The 21,627-nt window shown below is 41.1% G+C and overlaps 2 protein-coding genes across 6 annotated transcripts in view; one reads left to right on the top strand and one right to left on the bottom strand.

The window, feature by feature from the left end:
• Mettl4 (methyltransferase like 4) overlaps positions 1 to 4,294 on the bottom strand; it is a 58,146-nt gene extending 53,852 nt beyond the window's left edge. For 2 of the 5 annotated variants that reach the window (XR_004943608.1, XM_036173569.1), the window contains exon 1: positions 1,235 to 1,969. Coding sequence is in view for 4 of the 5 variants with exons in the window: in XM_036173569.1 (XP_036029462.1) it covers positions 1,235 to 1,627 (393 nt within the window). In the remaining variant the exon portion in view is untranslated. Of the gene's footprint in view, positions 1 to 1,234; positions 2,060 to 3,698 lie in introns of those variants that run through there. The other 3 variants (XM_036173572.1, XM_036173571.1, XM_036173570.1) reach the window with 3 other exon arrangements.
• A 65-nt stretch (positions 4,295 to 4,359) lies between these two features.
• Positions 4,360 to 21,627, top strand: part of Ndc80 (NDC80 kinetochore complex component) — a 38,523-nt gene continuing 21,255 nt past the window's right edge. The window contains exons 1-9 of the mRNA XM_036173489.1: positions 4,360 to 4,500; positions 5,631 to 5,740; positions 7,554 to 7,631; positions 10,371 to 10,494; positions 10,591 to 10,763; positions 12,891 to 12,993; positions 15,867 to 15,956; positions 19,715 to 19,808; positions 21,447 to 21,553. Of these exons, the coding sequence (XP_036029382.1) occupies positions 5,640 to 5,740; positions 7,554 to 7,631; positions 10,371 to 10,494; positions 10,591 to 10,763; positions 12,891 to 12,993; positions 15,867 to 15,956; positions 19,715 to 19,808; positions 21,447 to 21,553 (870 nt within the window). The 5' untranslated portion in view covers positions 4,360 to 4,500; positions 5,631 to 5,639. The remainder of the gene's footprint in view (positions 4,501 to 5,630; positions 5,741 to 7,553; positions 7,632 to 10,370; positions 10,495 to 10,590; positions 10,764 to 12,890; positions 12,994 to 15,866; positions 15,957 to 19,714; positions 19,809 to 21,446; positions 21,554 to 21,627) is intronic.

Below are 21,627 nucleotides of genomic sequence, written 5' to 3'. Positions count from 1 at the left end.
GGGCTACTTGGACTCCGTTCCAAAAAGAAAAAAGAAAAGAAAGAAAGAAAGAAGTGCCGGGTATGATGCCAGATAATTATAATGGCAGTGGCCAGGAGGCAGAAGGATCAAGTTCAAAACTAGCCTTACAGAATAGCAAGACTACCTCTCAAAAAAAAAAAAAAAAAAAAAAGAATTTTAATATATTTTTATAAGGTGTTTAGAAGCCTGGCAAGATGATACTTATCACCAAACCTAACAGCCTAAGTTCAATCTCCAGGACCCACCAGTGAGTAAGGCCTTCAGGACTGGTCTGAGGGTTACAGACAAACCAATAATAGCAGCATTCTCTGCATATGAGATCAGGAACACAGAGCTGTACCTTCCTCCTTTTCGTTGCTGACCTGCTATTAACATGGTGTCAAATTCTAAACAGGCTAAAATATTTGTTGTTGGCTAATACAGAAGAGGATTTAAGATTAGGCTAGTTATGTAATTTGCATTAGCATATAAGAAATAACATAAATGTCATCATGACAGAATTCATTGCATGTGCTCATCTGTATTTCCCACATTAAAATGAGAAATTTGTCAGACAATGGTGGCACGTGCCCATCCGTGATCACAGCCCTCCACAGGCAGGGGCAGAGCCATGAGGTGAAAACAGCGTGGTCTACACACTGAGTTCCAAGACAACCTGAACGACTTAGAATCCTCCTCACATGACTGAGTCCACTCTTGGACAACACAAAAAGAGTTTTGTTTCTTTTATAGACAACTGACTTCTGAGCCCATTGTTTATGTCATGGTTTTCTTTTTTACGTTTATCTATTTATCCATCCATTGTGCATTGAGGGGAAGGGTACGTAACAATGTCACCCATGTGGGACTTAAGAGACAATTGGTGGGAGTCAGCTCTCTCCTTCTACCACATAGACCCTGGTGACCAAACTCAGACCATGAGGGTTGACAGCAAGCACCTTTACCTGCTGAGCTACCTCTCCAGGCATCTGCTTACTTTTTGAGACACGCAACGTGTTGTTCTAGAGTGGTAGATAGATAGATAGATAGATAAATAAATAAATAAATAAATAAATAAAATAAGTATTACTCTTGGGTATGCTAACACCTTCTCCATTATTAATTCTTCTTTATACTTAGGAAATAGGAAGTTATTTGAGATCCTGGAATTAAAATTTACTTCATGTAAAAAAAAAAAAAAAAAAAAAAAAAAAAAAAGCTTAAAACTTCCTACCTTCCCAATAGAAATGGAGACTTCTTGTTTATTACCAGTCACTAAATTCTCGTGGTTGTTACTTTGTTGGCATTCTTTATGAACAGCTGAAGTTATGTGAGGTTTGGTGATATTAAACAGCTCAGGTCGGAAAACGTATTTTTGGGTGATCATTTCACAACTTCCTCCATCCCCGCTGCCTGGCACAGTAGTAGAGTCAGGAGCAGAGCCCACAGCAGGAGCCCCAAAAGGAGACATGGCTTCCATCTGACGAGAATCCAGGTAGACAGAAGAAGTGGGATTGTTTTTACTGCAGGAAGGCATTTGATGCTGGTGAAGTTCATAGTTTACCTTGTTAATGAAAGAAAGATGATCCAGTAACCACCCAGGTGGCAAATGGTGTACCACAGACATACTTTAAAAACAAAACAAAACCTGAGAATCAAGAATCAGAAGTAGGGCTTGGAGTGCAGCTCAGTGTGGGGGTGCTGGGTTTGACACCCAGTGCTGGAACAACGAAAAAACAAACAAAAAGAACTTTTAAAATCAGGTTTTTAATGTCCTATATTTCAATAATGTACTTCATACGCACAAGTATGTTTGATATGCAAACATACATAGCACCTCTAAGGAAAAATGCAATACTTTAAATGCCTTTTAATTTTAGAGTTGGTCATTCAAATTTTTCAACCAACTTGGCCAAAGATGCTTTTGGAGTGATGAATCTGGATTCCCGGTTTGACCCTCCTTTCTTCCATCGCCCTCCACGGTCCTGTTTTGGTCCTCAGATTGAGGCACTAGTCCACATCATCCAAGTATTCAAGTCACTTAGTCCTTATGAGTGTCCTGTCAAGTCAAAGAACAGTAATTATCTACAAGAATACACCTTCTTAAATTACATAAGCCTGTCTAGAGAGGGCCACAGAGTTTCGAGAAGAGTTAGCCTTGTATTTTCAAACTATATTTGCCACAGGATGTCATTCTACGACTCTGATCCCTGCCCTGTTTAACAGCCATCAATGGAAGAACAGTAAGAATACGCGCCTGTAATCCCAGCACTCGGGAGGCAGAGGCAGGCGGATCTCTGTGAGTCCGAGGCCAGCCTGGACTACAGAGTGAGTTCCAAGAAAGGAGCAAAGCTACACAGAGACTGGAGAGATGCTCAGAGGTTAAGAGCACTGACTGTTCTTCCAGTGGTCCTGAGTTCAATTCCCAGCTTACATGGTGGCTTACAACCATCTGTAATGAGATCTGGCGCCCTCTTCTGGCTTGCAGGGATGTGTGTAGACAGAGCACTGTATACATAATAAACAAATCCTTTAAAAATAAATAAATAAATAAATAAATAAATAAATAAATAAATAAAAAATAAAAAGACTGCTCCAGCTAAAGGAACTGCAATATGAATTATACATCACAAGTGCATACCTAATTAGAACTTCAAGATCAAAGGTCTAGACCTGTAATCTGTTTGCGCTACACTCTAGTAAATTGGATTTTCAGAACTACTTTATCTTCATTTAAGCTGTGTTTTGCAGTTTTGGATATAGCTTATTTAATTATAATGTAGTGGAAACTTTAAGAGGGCACCAGAGAAGAAATAAGTGAAAGGCACAGCTAATAATAATAGCATTTATAGTCAAATTTCTTATGAAATTGACCGTGAACTAGTTTTTGTCATTTTTTTAAAGAAGGGGTCTCGCCGGGCGTTGGTGGCGTGCCTTTAATCCCAGCACTTGAGAGGCAGAGGAAGGCGGATCTTTGTGAGTTCGAGGCCAGCCTGGTCTCCAAAGCGAGTTCCAGGAAAGGCACAAAGCTACATAGAGAAACCCTGTCTTGAAAAACAAGAAGAAGAAGGAGAAGGAGGAGGAGGAGGAGGAGGAGGAGGAGGAGGAGGAGGAGGAGGAGGAGGAGGAGGAGAAGAAGAAGGAAGAAGAAGAAGAAGAAGAAGAAGAAGAAGAAGAAGAAGAAGAAGAAGAAGAAGAAGAAAAGGTCTCATGATGAATCCCTGGTTGGCCTGGGATTTGCCATGTACACCAGGCTGGCCTTAAATTCAACAGACTCACAGAGATAGATACACCTCTCTCTGCCTCTAGTGCTGGTATTAAAGGTGTGCCCCACTTTCAGGCTAAGTTACTTGATTTCACTGAGCTTCAAAGTTCTTTTTGTATGGCTAGGTTGTTTTTTGTTTTGTTGTTGTTTGTTTTTGTTTTTCTGAGGTCTTACTATGTTGCTCTGGCTGTCCCCGAACTAGGTAAACCAGGCTGGCCTGGAAATCAGAGATTCCCCCTGCTTCTGCCTCCCGAGTGCTGGAATTAAAGGTGTGTGCCACAACGCCCGACCAAAGGCATCATTTTTATGTTCCATTGTCATTAGTTTGGAGAACTAAATGAGATAATTCCCATGAACTGCTGCTCACAGAATGTGACACATAACAACGGTAACACATTTGATGACTTGTTAGTGACGGGGTTCCTGGTGATACCTGCGATTTTGGTTTCCCCGTCGTGACGTGAGCTGAGGAGACACCGTGATGGCTAGGAAAAATTGGGACTCAAAAAGGCTGCTAGACCCAAAACTACAATTCTAGCTAATGCACAACAGCTGCGAGATTCAGGAATCTAAACTTTCGCCCAAGGACCACTGTCAGGGAACCGGCAATGCCTGCTTGTAGTTCTCCACTCTGTGAGGGGAGAATCCACAGCACTTAGAGCACCATGCTGCTATTTATCCTTCAGACTCTCCCTGGCCTCTGTCCAACAGAGTACGACCACACTCAATAGCCTCTCCTACCGTCAGAAAATGTCACGCTGCCTCCCAGACTCCCCCCATGGAGACAACATTCATGTAAACCTGGTCCTCCTTACAAAGCCAAAGGAAACCCTCGCTTCCTTAGTCCATGGGCGCAGCCATGTTGCGGTACGGAACAGGACCCCGGGAGCGCCTGGGCCGCCCCATCCCGACGTCGCTTGTGTCCTAAATGCCAGTTTCGAGACCAGGGCCCGAGTCCTCTCGAGACAAGGACACCGGCTACCAAACGCCAGGGCCCCCGAGTGAGCTGAGGAGCGACCGACTCGCACACTTCCGGCGACTGCGATTGACGTAGAGGAAACGCGTCTGCGTACTCGCCGCAGGCGTCAACGTCACGCCGGCGGAATTTTTTTCAAAATTCAAACGGCCCTTGGTTGGTGGAGACGGAAGCTTTGGTTTTGGCGGCTGTTTTCGTGTGCAGTTGTGCAGTTTACTTAAAGTTGGGCGCTGGATCTCGTCTAGAAGCCGTGAGAAAGGTAACTACTAACATGGGGTTAACTCTGTCCTGGGGTGGAATCTGCCAGGGTCTGATTTCACCTTTCAGTGAGTTTGTGCCCGCAGTGCTTGTCGAGGGAGAAGCGGGGACTGACCGGGTGGGGACTGACAGGGAGGATGGAGCGCAGCGTTCGCATGCTAATGCTGCATCTTAAAAGCCGCGTCAGGAGAAAAGCCTGGGAAACTGAAGTCTTTGAGAATAAAATCTAAGAGGAATGTAAGCAGCCAAACAAGGAGGGGTGTGTCTCAGTACACAGCCTGTCGTGCTTAAGGTCCTGGCTTTCCATCCCCAGCCAAACAGTAAAGTGAGATCTGTCAAACCCTCAAAGGAAGCCAGGGCAGGACCTGCAAAGGCTGAGTGGATAGCGTCTAACACTGCAGAGATGGAGACAGGATCCGACACAGGCATTCTTATGATACTAATGTGTTTTGGAAATGGAAGCAGCCTGTACATCATGTTGTGGACCGGATAGTTTATCTTTGTTGAAAGCGAGATTAGAACCAGAAAGACAGTAGTGAGTATTAACTGAGAAACATTTGGTTTTGAAGCCAAAAGAAACACTTTAAGGGGAGTAAAGGAGCCTGAGATTTCTTGACAGGAAGCCTGTGAGTTAGCATTGAAATAGACATAAGCGATAGCAGTGATGTGGTCAGGGATAACATAAAGGAACTTTGTAATCATATATTGCCTTGTGATGCAGAAATCATTGTTCATCTTTGTGTTGCATTGTTTGAGTGTATTAAATACTTGAAGTGGCATGGGTGTTCTTTGTAGTGAGGACTTAAGTATACATGAAAAACAAATAGCCGGTTGGTGGTGGCACACGCCTGTAATCCCAGCACTCAGGAGGAAGAGGCAGGTGGATCTCTGAGAGTTCGAGGCCAGCCTGGTCTACAGAGTGAGATCCAGGAAAGGTGCAAAGCTACACAGAGAAACCCTGTCTCGAAAAACCAAACAAAAAAGAAGAAAAACAAATATAGCACCCAGGGAAAAGACTATCATAAAGAAACAAATTTAGTTGCTTTTCTACTCCAGGATAAAAATGATAATTGTTGCTTAATGAAGCACTTGCTTCGGGAACACTTTTCTAATATTGAAATTATGAATTAGGTTATAAGCATGAAGCGCAGTTCAGTCTCCACTGGTGGTGCCGGCCGCCTCTCAATACAGGAGTTGAGATCCCTGGACCTCAATAAACCAGGCCTTCATACCCCTCAAACGTAAGTATCTACACCATGGTTCTCACCTGCATACTTTACTATCTAAGAAAGAAAATGTAAGAAATGGTTAATACAAAAGAGTGATGTCTTCGTGAATCTTGTCTCTTCCGGGTAGTACTGGATGGGGGTCTGTGAAATCTAAAGTGGATATGATGCTAGGTGGATTGATTGCCTCACAGTTTCTCTGATTCCCAAGTCAGGTGCTTTACCAGGCCTCCTATCAAAGGACTGGTGAGCCCTTTCAACACTCCTCGTTCTCCTCTCCTACTTTATAATTAACTGTTTAAGCAGGTGCTGAGATGTTTCCGCCTACTAAAAATAGTAATAAAATCAGGCTGGGTAGTGTTGGCACCCACTCTAGGGAGGCATAGGCAGGTGGGTCTCTGAGTTCGAGGCCAGCCTGGTCTACAAAGTGAGTTCCAGGACAGCCAGGACAACACAGAGAAACCCTGTCTTGTCTTGAAAAAAAAAAAGTAGTAATAAAAGCAAAGTGATTTGATGATAAGCTATAAAATTATTTCCTCGAGTTTGGAGGGAAAAGGGTTTCCAAATGAGCTTGCTATCATAGCTGGTCACACACACCTGTAAGCCTAGTATTCAAAAGGCCCCAGGAAGAAGATGCCTCGATGTGAGTTCAAGGCCAGTGTGGGCCATATAGTAGTTCCCCAACCTACAGAGCAAGGCATAGTTCACAAAGCAGCCAACCACAGAGATTGTTATCACAAGCATTAGCCTTTCACTCTGAGGGCTGCTCTTCTTCCAGTTAACAACAGAAGGCTGTGTCTAACCCACTCTGTACCCATGCCCTATAACGTCTACATACAAGCTACTTAATAAGCCATTCTTAAATTATGTAGGATGAGCCTCTCTTGCTTTGAGAAATTTGAACCATTTACATATTCTCCTTCCGGATTCTTGAAGCACATTTTTTGTGCATTGAATCGTATTAGAAGAAAAATTTCACCATCGCCATTGTTTTTTTCAGAGTTTAGAAAATATGACTTTAAGTAACTGTAACTAGTACAGGGGCTGAGAGAAAAATTTTGAGTTTGAGGCCAACTTAAACAACATAGTGAGTCCTAGGATATCCTAGAATGCAGAGTAAGACTCTATCTCAACATTTAAAAAGTAAGTTTTAGGACTGGAGAGGTGGCACAGAGGTTAAGAGCACTGGCTATTCTTCCAGAGGTTCTGAATTCAATTCCCAGCAACCACATGGTGGCTCACAACCATCTGTAATGACATCTGGTGCCCTTTTCTGGCCTTCAGGCAAACATGCAGGCAGAATACTATATATAATAAATAAATCGTTTTTTAAAAAAGAAGTAGGTTTTAAAAGAAAAAATTCAAACATAGTTGTCAACCTATAATTATTTTTTATATTTTCCTTATAATTCTTATCCATATATAAATGAATTTTAAGATTAAAAAAACATACATTAAATTTTTGTTTTGTTTTGTTTTTGTTTTTCGAGATAGGGTTTCTCTGTGTAGTTTTGGTGCCTGTCCTGGATCGAGCTCTGTAGACCAGGCTGGCCTCAAACTCACAGAGATCAGCTTGGCTCTGCCTCCTGAGTGCTGGGATTAAAGGTGTGTGCCGACACCACCCAGCTATTGATTAAAATTTTTAATGTTTTAAAATTATACCCTCTTTTTGCTCATTCCAGTGAAAACAGCTGCCAAAAATTTGTGTGGTTTTGAAAACTTGCTATAGGTAGTGGAAAAGAGGTATTTGCTCTAACATATTTCCAAGATTGCTTGAACTGATGTTTTGACAATTACTTTAAGACTTGTTTTCTATTTTTCTTTAAAGCAAAGAGAGAACAACCTTTGGAAAGCCGAGTACAAACAAACCCACATCTGAAAGAAAAGTCTCAATATTTGGTAAAAGGTAACAAAGTTTTTCATTATGTTTAATGAATAGATTCTTCTAGCCATTCATTGATTCCCTTAGAGACAAAAAAAAATATTATATTGTAAAGGTACTTTCAAGACAAAAGTTATGATCCAATTTTCCTGTTTTAGATGGTTAAAATTCTATGTGGTATCTGCTTTCCTGATGCTAGAGATGAACAGATCTACTGTTCTATTGCTCTAAGGTGATGGTCAAGTCTGTGCCATGTTCTGTACCTGGTTCTCAGAAACTATAGAACCAGATGGTAAAAGAGCAACCATCCTCTAGTTCAACATTTGAGTCTTTTACTCTCTGAAGATTAATGATGACTTCAAAGAGCTTTTGTTTTATTGTCTAGATCTATCACTATTAATTATATTAGAAATTAAATTAGGCCGGGTGGTGGTGGCGCACGCCTGTAATCCCAGTACTCGGGAGGCAGAGGCAGACGGATCTCTGTGAGTTCGAGGCCAGCCTGGTCTACAGAGCTAGTCCAGGACAGGCTCCAAAGCTACAGAGAAACCCTGTCTCAAAAAACAAAAAAACAAACAAAAAAAGAAATTAAGAAAATGACAATATAAACTCAATTTAAAATAACAATATTCCCATTGCATGGTTTCAAAAATAAAATGCTTTTTTATTTATTTATTTTTTTTGCTTGTTTGTTTTGTTTTTTGAGACAGGATTTCTCTATGTAACCCTAGCTAGCCTCGAACTTACTCTGTAGATCAGGCTAGCATCAAATTTAGAGATCCACCTGCCTCTGTCTCCCAAGTGTTCAGATTAAAAGAGTGCACCACCTCCACCAGCAATGTTTTTAATTTTCAAAAATGTTTTTGTGTAACGTGAATTCTAATTGGTCTTATTAAATTAATAAATTTATAATAAAAACCCAGAGTGAGATGTCAGGGAAGTGAAGGAGCCAGCCACTAGAGAGACTTCTTACCTCTACCAAATCCTCAGGCCAAAAGTGGGGTTTAGCTCCTGTCTCCTCCCACCTTATATTACTGTCTCCACCTCCCTCGTGCTAGGACTAAAGGTGTGAGCATCCATTGCCTGCCTCTGTTTTTCTTTTAGACTGGATCAATCTGGTATAGCCCAGGGTGGCCTAGAACCCCTCGCCCCACCCCACCCCGATCTTCTTGCTTCCTCCTCCCGTGCTGAGAGTAAAGATGTATGCCACCACTGCCTGGCCTCTGTGGTTAGTAGTAGCTAACTTTGCACTCTGGTCTCCAGGCAAGCTTTATTTGTTAGAGCACAAACTGTCACAACATTTCTGGTCGAGCAAGATGGCTCAGCAGGTCAAGGCACTTATCACCAAGCCCAAAGACCTGCTTTCAGTCTCCAGACCCACATGGCACAAGGATCGAACCTACTGCTGCAGGTTGTTCTCTGACCGCGCGCGTGTACACACACACACACACACACACACACACACACAAAATGTACTAGAATTCAAACATTTCCAATGCAAAACAATTTAATTGAGAAGCAGAACATGGTCTCCCACTTTTAAAGTCAGACACCGTTAATATCTGACTAATGGAAGATGGGTAGAATCGATGTCTGCTGCTGCATTCAGACTGTTGAGGAATCCAGTCTCTAGAAAACTGTACTTGTGAAAGAATGAGGGTGAAAAGAACAATCGCATCTGAGTTTTGTTGTAGTGATGCCGAGATACACCCTGGAGACCCTAGATCAGCAGTTGTCTGGGTTGGTTGATCGACAGGAAACATTCTGTTATTAGTGTAAGCTGGGGTATGACCTCACCTTTTTGTGCTTTGAATTCCTTGTGTATCAGAGTAGACATAGGAAGAGTGGAGATAATGGGAGGTGGCTCAGTGGTTAGAGTGCTTGCTGCTCTACCAAAGGACCCAGATTCAGTTCCCAGCACCCACAGTGGGTAGTCACAACCACCTGAAACTCCAGCTCCAGGAAATTGGACACCCCTCTTGGGGCTCCATTAGGCACTTACCCACCCATGTGGAGTGTACTTATACAGACACACTACACACAAATAAAATTAGATCTTTTTTATTTTTTGATGGAGAGAATAGAAGACTCTCCTTTTAGAGCAGTTCTGAGAATTTACTGATAGAAATGAATATTTACAAACTAATATTTATTGAGTGTTCATTTAATCCAAATGTTGTTTTTCAGTTCTTCGTGTATCTTAACTCTTGATACTCAAAGACAGTTTTCCCATAAGGAGTAGCAGCAGGCCAGGGATAGAAGTGAGGGAGCAGTCGTGAGGGGAAAGAGAAAGGAAAGTGCTCAGGCAGCGGAGCAGACTTGTAGGCTGCTTGGTGCAGACAATCTGGGCCCTGAAACACACCTTCAAGGATCATGTGTGTGTGGGTAATGTTGTGCACAGGAAATTCATTTTGGTTTGGTTTGGTATTTGTGGTGCTGTGGACTGAGCACAGAGCACTGCACATGCTGAACAGAATACTCACTGAGACACATCTCCCGTCCAGAAGTACATTTTATTCCCACCTCACTTTATGCCTGAAACTGCTGTAGCCTTATATTATGCTCTCCTCCTGCTTTAAGTAATACATTGTGTTTAGCTATTTAAAATTTAAAGATTCATGTTGGATGCTTTTGTTTTGTGTGTGTGTGTGTGTGTGTGTGTGTGTGTGTGTGTGTGTGTGTGTTATGAATAGTCTTGAAATAATGCAGACTTAAACACAGAAGCAAAATACTTTTTATTACCTTCTTAAAATATTCTTCTAGGACTAGCGGACATGGATCCAGGAATAGTCAACTTGGTATATTTTCCAGTTCTGAAAAAATCAAGGATCCGAGACCACTTAATGATAAAGCATTCATTCAGCAGTGTACTAGACAGCTCTATGAGGTATTCTATAATTTAAATTGTCTGAACTGGGTGTTTTTGTTTCTGTTACTTTTTTTCTAATCCAAAACTTTCAATGCTTCATAAAAATGATTGTAGTTTCTTATAGAAAATGGTAATGTGCATGGTGTATCCATGAAGTCTCTGCAAGCCCCATCAACCAAAGATTTCCTAAGGATCTTTGCCTTTCTTCATGGCTTCCTGAGCCCGTCATATGTACTTCCTGATACAAAATTTGAAGAAGAGGTCCCAAGAATTTTTAAAGACCTTGGGTATGTAATATTTTTCATTATTCTAGAGATCTTATCAGAGTACAGAAAAGAAACACATGTAATAAGTTCGTGAATACTTTGAATTAGTGAGTCCACTTTTAGGATGAGCACTGTGAGATGTATGGGTAGGATAAACTGAAGAGAAAGGAAAATTGATAAATTGTGGAGTATTCAGCTTTTTTTGTTGCTATAACAAAATACCAGTGCTTAGTAATTTATAAAATATAGGAGTTATTGAGCTAAAGAGATGACTCAGTAGTTAAGAGTACTGACTCCCCTTCCAGAGGACTTAGGTTAGGTTCTCAGCACCCACATGGCTCACAATCATATATAACAATTCCTCTTCTGGCCTCCACAGCCACCAGGCACACACATGTTATACTTATATTCAGGCAAAACATCCATACACATAAAATTAAAGATATATAAATACATTTTTATGTAATATATCTGTTGTAAACTACTTGGTACAGAAGATCTGTGGGCTTAAAACACTCCATATAAGCCGGGCGGTGGTGGGGCACGCCTGTAATCCCAGCACTCGGGAGGCAGAGCCAGGCGGATCTCTGTGAGTTCAAGGCCAGCCTGGTCTACAGAGTGAGTTCCAGGAAAGGCACAAAGCTACACAGAGAAACTCTGTCTCGGAAAAAAAAAAAAAATCAAAAAACACTCCATATATATTATATTTATACACACACACACACACACACACACACACACACACACACGTGAGTAGCAGAACTTGGTTATGAAGGATGGAAAGCCCCAAAGCATGACGTTAGCATCTACTCAGACTCTAATAAGGAAGATCCTTCTTGGTGGGTCATGACTTGTTAGAAGGTATCACATGGCAAGGAAGAGCATGTGTGTCAGAAAAAGATTACATTATAACAAGGCCATGCCTTCAAAAGCCCAAAACTCTCATTTCTTTGTATCATTAGTATATGACTCTGGGGACAGAGTTCCCAACGTGAGTTCTGCAGAATAACATTCCGACCGTAGCAGTCCATTATTATAGAAGGTGATAAGAGCATAAAGCTCAACAAACGAGGAATGTAAAGTACAGCCTGCTTCGGTGGCAGGCTTGAATCCCAGAACCCCAAGGGCCGAGACAAGCAGATCTCTGAATTCAAGGTCTACATGATGAATACCAGGCTAGCCAAAGCTACCCAGTTAGACCCTGTCTCAAAAAAACATAAAATGCAACCTGGTTACCACAGTTTGTAGTGGCAAAACCATAGCATTAAGGTCTGATGAAGACAGTGAGATTAGTTTGGTTTCCTGGTACATGGATAAAACACAGAATAAGGAGTTGGGGACTTAGCTCAGTGGTAGATTGCTTGCCTAGCAAGCACAAGACCCTGGGTTCGATCCTCAGCTCCACAAAAAAAAAAAAAAAAAAAAAAAAAAAAATGAAACCAACTGAGGGAAGAGTTTATTATATTAGTCATTGAGGAAAGTAAGGGCAGAATCTCATGTAGGAGCAGAGGCAGGAACTACGAAGGTGAGCTGTTTACTGGCTTCTTCTCCATGGCTTGCTCAGTTTGCTTTCTCCTACAATCCAGTACCACCTACTCAGGGTGGCACTGCCCACAGTGGACTAAACCCTCTTCCATCAGTCATGAATTAAGAAAGTGCTATGCCCACGGGCCAACCTAATGGAGGCAATTCCTTTATGGAGGATCCATCTTTCTAAATAACTCTAGTTTGTGTCTGGTTGACAAAACTAACCAGCACAGAGATAAAGTTAGAAAGCATAAATATTTATTTATAATAAAGCATAGAACAAATGTGGAAAAACTGAGGAAGGAGAGCTGTTTGTTTGCTCACAGGGAAGTAGATTTTGTGATCGTCACTAATATATAATAGAAGTACATTGAATGTAAGAAAATAAAAAAGGTTTTTTAAGAAAAGTCTACTATACTCACCTGTTAAACACCATGTGAAGTAATCTGTGAAATGTGAATAAACACACAGAAATCATTGATGAGTAAGATCACCAGGGTAGACTCGAATATCTTCACAGCAAACAGACTATGCAGATGTTTGTAGAGCTTTAAAACCTAACTTTAACGTAGCCTCTATGCTTCCCACTGTGATGGCTCCTTGTTTGCTGATTTCTCATAGGTATCCCTTTGCACTGTCCAAGAGCTCCATGTACACAGTGGGAGCCCCTCATACCTGGCCTCACATTGTGTCAGCCTTGCTGTGGCTCATAGACAGCATCAAGGTATTGGATTGGTAATTTAAATGTTACCTTTAAACGTTTGGTTTTTGTTTTGTATTTTTTCTCACAAAGATTTTCTGTTTCTCTCCCAATCTGACTTTTGCAACTTGTCTCAAAACCTCCTTCAGTTTTGAAAAGACATTTGATTTGAAGTGCTTCAAACTGTTAGCGTAAGAAAGGTGAGCAGGGAGAAGTTCTGTTTGACATAGAAAGTGTTCTCTTGAGGTGCTATAGCTTAGATAAAAATGAGGCTATAGTTTTTCTTCATGAAATTCAATCTCTCCTTTTTTACAAATGAAATCAGTATTATCATAAAAAAAATGGAGAGAAATATAGAATGAATATAACTTGAATCTTTTTCTTTGGATGTAGTTTTATTTGGTTTTGTAGTATTAGGAGTTGAACTCAGGGTGGCTCTACCACTGAGGTATACTTCAGCCGAGGGCATAGGTTTCAAATTCCGTCACAGACTATTGTTTCAGTCACTGGTAGATGACATGGTGGTCCCATAAAATTATCACAAATATCAACTATTTCTGTCACTTAGTAATGGAGCCATTGCAAATTTTGCTTGTCTCTGGCGATGCTGATATAAACCTGTGCTGCAGCCATATAAAAGTATAGCACATGGAGTTAGTGCTGCCCAACATGTTTCTTAGCCTTATTTTAGCGTGTACTACATTTTTAAAACAAATCATTTTTACTGTAAAGCAGTGCTGTATTATGCTGTCAGCAGCTTTATGTATCGTGTCTCTTGACTAGATCAAGGAGCCACGTGGAATAATTGACCTATACCGCCTAGGTTTTTGTACGTACACTATGGTGTTCACACAACAAAATCACCTGATCATCCCTCAGATTGTGTCACCATCACTAAGCAATGCATGACTGTATATTTCTTAAGCTTTTGCTGCCTATGAACAAATATTCCTCCAAGGAAACTTGTAGCAAGTAAAAACGACAGCCACTAGATGTGGTGGCGCACGCCTTTAATCCCAGCACTCGGGAGGCAGAAGCAATCGATCTCTGAGTTTAGGGACAGCCTGGTCTACACAGAGGAACCCAATCTCTACTCAGCCATGTGAGAGCATCATGTGCCTACTGTTTTAAACTCTTTACCTATTTGGAAATTTTAAAACAGCTTGTTTTCGTAGTTTTACATCTCACCATGTGCTTTTGCTATTAATTGGAAACATTTCTTTCTTGGTTGGTTGGTTGGTTGGTTTTTGTGAGAGTGGATCTGACTGTGTTGCCTAGGCTGTACTCTGGGGTCAAATAATTTTCCTTCTGCAGCCTGGCAAATAGCTGGAACTACAGGTGTGTGCCACTGCATCCAGCTTTTAATTTAAACCTTTTTGTATGAAATTCCTTCATCTCAAACTGAGCCAATGGTTTGGGGAGGGGGTGGGGTTGTTGTGTTTTGTTCTGTTGTCAGATTGCTTTGGATTTGAGAAAGGAGTAGCTAGGATATGGTGAGTGGTTATTTTGGTTCACCTCTTTGGGATAGAAACTATTTGTTTCATGGGTAGTCTTCAAATCTTCCCACCTTGAACTCCCAAGTAACTAGGACCACGAGTGCTTGGCATCATATCCAGGTTTTCACTTGACTTCTGGTTCCCTAGATTCATGTTCCCCCATGTTAGAGTTTGAGCCTCTTATATACTGTACAAGCACTCTTAAGCTGAACTATAGTTCCCAGTCCTGATAATGCCTTTAAAGGACTTTTTAGTTTGTTATTTCTGTGTGCATGTGCTATGTGTAGACATAAAAATGGGGGATTTAATAAGGCAACTCCATGTAGTTTATCTGGTAGTTAAAAGGAGGTTTATTTTGGGGTAACTTACAACCAGTAAAGGGGTTGGTCACAGGATCCAGGAGAGGTGAGGTTCTCTGGAGAACTCTTCCTTGGTCTGCAATCCAGCATCCAGGATGAGGAGGAGCCAAGCGCACCAGTGTGGCACATACGGATCTGGGGTCTTAAGGGCTCCCGTCTTGGCCATGCCCCAGGGCAGGTCATAGGTGGGCATGGCAGTTACCAGCTGCCTCATTAGGGGCAGTGCTCCAAAGTCAAAGCTGGAAGAGCTACCCACTACAGACATGCCGTGGCACACATGTGAAAGTCAGAGGAGGACTTTTTGGAATTGCTTACTGAGCAGGTCCCTTGATCATGTTTTCAGTAACTGACAGCATGATAAGCAAAAAGAATATTGCTAATTTTTTCATATTTTTGTTTTTAAAGCTGGACATAAAAGTTTTGCACAAAAGTTATTGCCTGGGCTAGAGAGATGGCTCAGAAGTTAAGAGCACTGACTGCTCTTCCAGAGGTCCTGAGTGGCTCACAGCCATCTATAATGAGATTTGATGCTTGCTTCTGGCATGCAGGCAAACATGGGACAGAACACTGTGTACATAACAAATAAATAAATCTTTCAAAAAAAAAACAGTAATTGCCTATCATTTACTATTTTCCTTTTACATCATCATCATCATTATTATTACTGTGTGTTTGCATGTGCATGTGCACACGTATACATATATGTGGGATCAAACCCAGGTTGCCAGGGCTGTAGATCATGCTGTTACCTCTCTCTCTCTAGCCTTCTTTTCCTTTTTTCTTACCAATTTACAAGAATGCTGTTTTGTGGAGCTGGAGAGATGGCTCAGCAGTTAAGAGCACTGCTCTTCCAGAGGACCAGGGTTCAATTCCCAGCACCCACATGGCAGCTCACAACTGTAACTCTGAGATCTGACACCCTCACAGAAATATACATGCAGACAAAAGCACCAATGCAAATAAAGTAAATAAGTTTTTAAAAAATGCATCTTTTTAAACTATCAACTCAGTCAACTTAATGTGTTGTTTGTGTGTTAATTAGGTTCATACTGCCATGAAAGAAAGCCTACCTTTATTTGATGATGGGCAGTCTTGGGGAGAAGAAACTGAAGATGGAATTATACATAATAAGGTACTGTACATTACCATAAACATATATAAAGAGGTTGCTTTGATAGTCTTCACTAAAAAGTATTTTTTTTTTTTTTTTTTTTGAGCTGAGAATTGAACCCAGGGCCTTGCGCTTGCTAGGCAAGCGCTCTACCACTGAGCTAAATACCAAACCTCACAAAAGTATTCTTTTATAGAACTTGTCTTTTACTTTCTAAGGTTGTTTTTTTCCTGAGGTTGATTTTTTTTTTTAATCAGACTTAATTCATTAATTTTCCTTGTGTAAAAACCCTTATGTGATGGCCACAGCTGAATCCTGAGTCCTCTAAACAGAGACACTGGTGTAAGTTTTCACAAGATGGTCAGTAAATTCCTGACTGGGAGACTTAGTGAGTGAGCATAGTCTCTTTCCAGAGGTCCGGGGTTCAGGAACTGTAGGTCATGGTGATAGCAGCAAAGGTGGCCTTGGCAAAGTTGCCCAAATTCTTACTATGTATTCCTGACTATCCTAGAACTTTCTGTGTGGAGCAGGCTGACTCCTGACTCAAGGAGAGCTCCCTGCTTCTGTCTTCCAAATGCTGGGATTGACGACATGGACAACCATTCCCAAGCAAAACACGCATAAAATAAATCAATCTAAAGAAAATGTTCTTAGTAAAATAAAATTGATCTTTAAAAAAATACTTATTAGTGTGCCTCCTATGGAAATGACACTATAACTTCCTAAAATTACTAACCACAGAAACTTAAAAATGTTAACTAAAAAATGCAGACGTAACCAGGTGCACACCTTTAATCCCAGCACTCAGGAGGCAGAGGCAGGCGGATCTCTGAGTTCAAGGCCAGCCTGGTCTGTATAGTAAATCCCAGACTACTCAGGGCTACATAGTGAGATCCTGTCTCAAAAAGAAAAGAAATGAAAGAAAGCTACTAGAGCAATATACATGTTATAGGTAAGGCTTTTTCCCTCCTGTATCTTACTTTAATGTAATTCCTAGTCAATACAAAACATAGCTATGTGGGTATCTTTCATGCCAAAAAGTCCTCTTAAGTTGTTGAGGCTGGCCTTGAACTTACTCTGTACTCAAGGCTGGCCTTGAACTCACAGCCTTCTGCTTTGGCTTCATGGTAGCTGAAGTCTTACATTCAGAATTGGCATATTGGCTCTTAAAATGTAGGCTCTCGCCGGGCGGTGATGGTGCACGCCTTTAATCCCAGCACTCGGGAGGCAGAGCCAGGCGGATCTCTGTGAGTTCGAGGCCAGCCTGGTCTCCAAAGCAAGTTCCAGGAAAGGCGCAAAAGCTACACAGAGAAACCCTGTCTCAAAAAACAAAAAAACAAAAACAACAAAAAAAATGTAGGCTCTGGTTTATTTTGTTTTGACTTCTGTAGTTAGCCATTTTGTCACTTAGCTCAGTTATCACCTCCAAAAGTAGTTGTGCTAAAAGTAATCAACAGCTGGGTATGGTGTTATACTCCCATAACCTCAGCACTTGGAAGGCTTAAAAAAAAAAAAAAGGAAGATCATAAGTGCAAAGAGAAAAGCAATTATTAGCAGGAGATATAAGTTGGTTCCATATTCTTTATTAGAGCCTAAAATGCATGGCAAACCCCACCATATTCTAAAATACAAACATCAGCTCAAAAATAAACTTTAGATTATGTGTGTTGCCTGATAAATATTAAAGACCAGTTATTACATAAGTCTGTCAGAGTAAGAATTGCTTTGTGCACTAGTTTTAATTTTATCTTGTTAAAGCCTTTCTCACAAAATGAAAGTGATAATCATTGTAGTCTCATCTTTTACTAATGCCTGAGAAATAGTTCAGAGATACATTAACTGACTAGCATAGTATCAGTGACCTTTTTTCCTTACAGTGTGTGTGTGTGTGTGTGTGTGTGTGTGTGTGTGTGTGTGTGTACATCCATGTGTGTCACATGCACACATGAGATCAGAGGTCAACTTTCAGGACTTGACTCCTTCGACCACCGTAGACTCTGAGGCTCGAACTCAAGTGGTCAGACTTGTGCAGGAAGCACTTTCACCACTGAGCTATCAGTCTGCCCCTGTGTTTTGAACAAGAATGAACAGGCCACATTTAAGCAATGATCAAGCTGCAGAGGCTTCTGGAGAGACTTTGATCCTTTCCTCTCGAGACTTCTCAGGCTGGAGCCAGAGCTCCTTCAGAGTGCTTGCCTGAAGCATCCAGGGCCCTAGGCCATCTCGGCAGTCACAGCACAGCTCCTAGGGAGAGGCTGCACGGCACGACATGTACAATGGACTATATTTACAGCATAGTTTATCACAGGACAACTTCAGCTTCTGGTTGTCAGCTTTGGGGGACTACAAACTTACCACACCTGAGGAAACTAATTCACTTAATGAATTCTCAAGAAAGTAAACTGAAGTGGCATGAAAATACATTAATTTACCACCAGTGGCCTACCTTTCTGGTTACAGGAATATTTACTGCCTATTTAGGGTAATGAGAGGGTTTCTTAGTAAGCACAGGATTGGTACAAAGGGAATGTGTCTGTCTTGGGAATAAGTTCTTCATCTAGGCTGTGGAACATTCTGATTAGCCATTCTGAGTCAGGTGCTGTGACACACTATGATTCCAACATTCAAGGTCACTGAGGAAGGAGAATCACCAGTTGGAGGCCATCCTGGACTATATAGTGAGTTCCAAGACAGCCTGAACTACATTGGTCACAATGTTTCATGTTGGAAAACAGAGAGTTGCTTTCTCTCAGATAGATAGTCACAGCTCTAATAGTCTTCTTAGGTCTCTATTTGCCACGTCACTACTCACCTGAAGTTTCGATGTAATTATAGCTTTTATTAGCAATGTTCTGACTTTCATAATTAGTCCCTGTCTATTTAATTGGACTAAGATAATCATAGTCCATTTCAATTTTTCATAAAGTGCATCCTTCTTGTTTTGTTCTGCTAGTCTTATAGATGCATAGTAGTGACTCAAAGAGCTTTTGTTTATTTAAAAAAATATTATTTTTATTTTGTGTGTATGGATGGTTTGCCTGCATGTATGCCTGTGTACCACATGTGTGCAGTACCCATGGAGGCCAAAAAAGGGTGTCAGATCCTCTAGACTAGAATTATGACTAGTTGTGCATCACCATGTGGGTGCTGGGAAACAAAGCCAGGTCCTCTACATTAGCAACAATTGCTCCTAACCACTGAGCCATCTCTTGAGCCCTAGCATTGTTGTTATTGTTGTTGTTTTGTTTTGTTTCATCTTGTTTTTCTTATGGTTATGCATATTTTTTCTGCATATATGTGTGCGCCACATGCGTGCCTAGTGCCCAAGGGAGTCAGAGAGGGTATCAGATCCCCTGGGACTGGGGCTTTGAATAGTTGTGAGGCACCATATGGGTGCTGGGAACCAAAACCAGGTCCTCTGCAAGAGAAACAAGTGCTCTCAGCTACTGAGCCTCTCCAGCCCCAGCATTCTTAAAGAAGACTAAGTTTGTTCATTTTATGTTGAATTGTGCTCATTAGTAAGCTTCCTGGGTTGACTTCAAAATATCTGTCCAAACTTGGTATTTTCATCCACATTCATATTTAGAAGTAATAGGTTGCATACATCTTTATAACACAGTTAATAACAGGTTTGTAATCTCTTATTCTAAGGAATTTATATAACTGCCTACTATTTTTTACTTCATTTTTATTCAAATTTGAATTTCCAGTCTGAACAAAAATGAAACAAACTAAATAGAGAATTATGTCTTTGTTTTAAAATCTGCTTAACACATCAGTTGTTTTTGGACTACACCATAAAATGCTATGAGAGTTTCATGACTGGCGCTGACAGCTTTGACGACATGAATGTGGAGCTGCAGTCGAAGCTAAGTAAGTGTCTCCCCTGCTGTGCTGCCACTGACCTCTGGGTGGTTGCTTGTCTTGCCATGCCCGTTTTTCATGAGCCACTTTATAACAGGTGGGTACCTCTGACCTGTTCTTTGTTGGCTCTTTAATGGGAAGAAGTAATAATTAAGCAAAAAATACTGTTATAATCAGACCTGAGTCATAACCCTTTCTGGCTGTGTGAATTCAACAAATGTTTGACCTCTTTGGAACTCTGCAAACTAGAAAGCAATGTTATAAAATACAAAATGAGCCGGGCAGTGGTGGCACATGCCTTTAATCCCAGCATTCAGAAGGTAGAGGCAGGTGGATCTCTGTGTTCGAGGCCAGCCTGGTCTTCAAAGTGAGTTTGAGTACAGCCAGGGTTACGCAGAGAAACCCTGTCCTGCAAAACCAAACAAAATAAAGTATTAAAAAACTCTCTGACAGGAACACAAAAGATAATTGTCCATGCTCTAATATGTAAGAAGTTACAGCACTACCTAGAGAAAATATGTAAACTCTATTAAAACTTGGAGGAAGTTAACAGGGTACTACATTGCCAAATAAATTATTTTTTCACTTCGTGTTATCTGGTGATATACCTAGTAATGTGGGAATATCACTTTGACACCCATGACACAAAAGGAGAGGAAAAAACAGAAGCATTCCCTTAGGATGCTCTAGAGATGTGTCATCCTGAAGAGTAAAGAAGACAGTCCAGCTGGCCTTCAGCTGTCCGGGAAGCAGATAGATACATTTTAAAAGGCAAAAATTCGGTACTAGAGAAATGAATGGTTTGGTCCATAAAGTAGGTCCTCAACAAGCATGAGGACTTGAGTCTGATTCCCACACCCATTAAAAACACCAAATGTAGCAGGTGGGAAGGTGGAGGCTTAAGGTCCCTAGAGCTTGTTGGCCAGCCAATCTGACCAAATCAGGGAGCTCTAGGTTTGGTGAGAGACTTTTATCTGAAAACAACTGAGCCAGGCAGTGGTGGCGCACGCCTTTAATCCCAGCACTCGGAGGCAGAGCCAGGCGGATCTCTGTGAGTTCGAGGCCAGCCTGGGCTACAGAGTGATATCCAGGACAGGCACCAAAACTACACAGAGAAACTCTATCTCGAAAAACCAAAAAAAAAGAAAAAAAGAAAGAAAACAACTGAGTAAGGCACATTGTCAACCTTTGGCTTCTCTATGCACCTATGCATACTCATGACCATATAAACATACATAACGCATACAAAGGAAACTCATTGTGATCTAATGTGGAAAGCATTCAGTGAGTTCCTTAATACTTCTGTATATAATTAAACATAAATTAATCCACTCAAACAAATATTTTTTATATACCTACTATGTGGCAGTAATGACAACAGAAAATCTTGGCCTTATGAGCTTTTATTCTGTTAGATAGAAAGGTGTGATAATTTAATAAGGAGTATAAGGCCCATGACAACAAGTGCTGTGGAAGAAAGCTTACGCAGGTTGAGGCAGTAGGATGTTCCATGAAGTCAGAATAAAGGCTTGCTAGACTGGAAGGTAGTCTCTGCTGCATGCTGGATTTGGGAAGTGAGGGATAAGATCTGAAAACCTGAAGACTGCTGTAGATTGATTCTGATGAAGTGTTTGGGCTTTTCTCCAGAGGATTTATATAAGGTAGATGCGTCCAAGCTGGAGTCATTAGCAGCAGAAATCAAAGCATTAAATGAAGAGATTGCAAGATTGGAGCAAGAAAGAGAAAAAGAACCGGTTAGTAAATGTGTTTCTAGACTCACTTGACAGCTCCTTAGACTCTTGAGTATATTTGAGAAGACTCTCTTCTG

This window comes from Onychomys torridus, chromosome 23 (genome assembly GCF_903995425.1).
Source record: "Onychomys torridus chromosome 23, mOncTor1.1, whole genome shotgun sequence".
NCBI lineage: Eukaryota > Metazoa > Chordata > Mammalia > Rodentia > Cricetidae > Onychomys > Onychomys torridus.
Note: the sequence above shows the minus strand (reverse complement) of the source record. Positions and strands in the feature narration are given on the sequence as shown.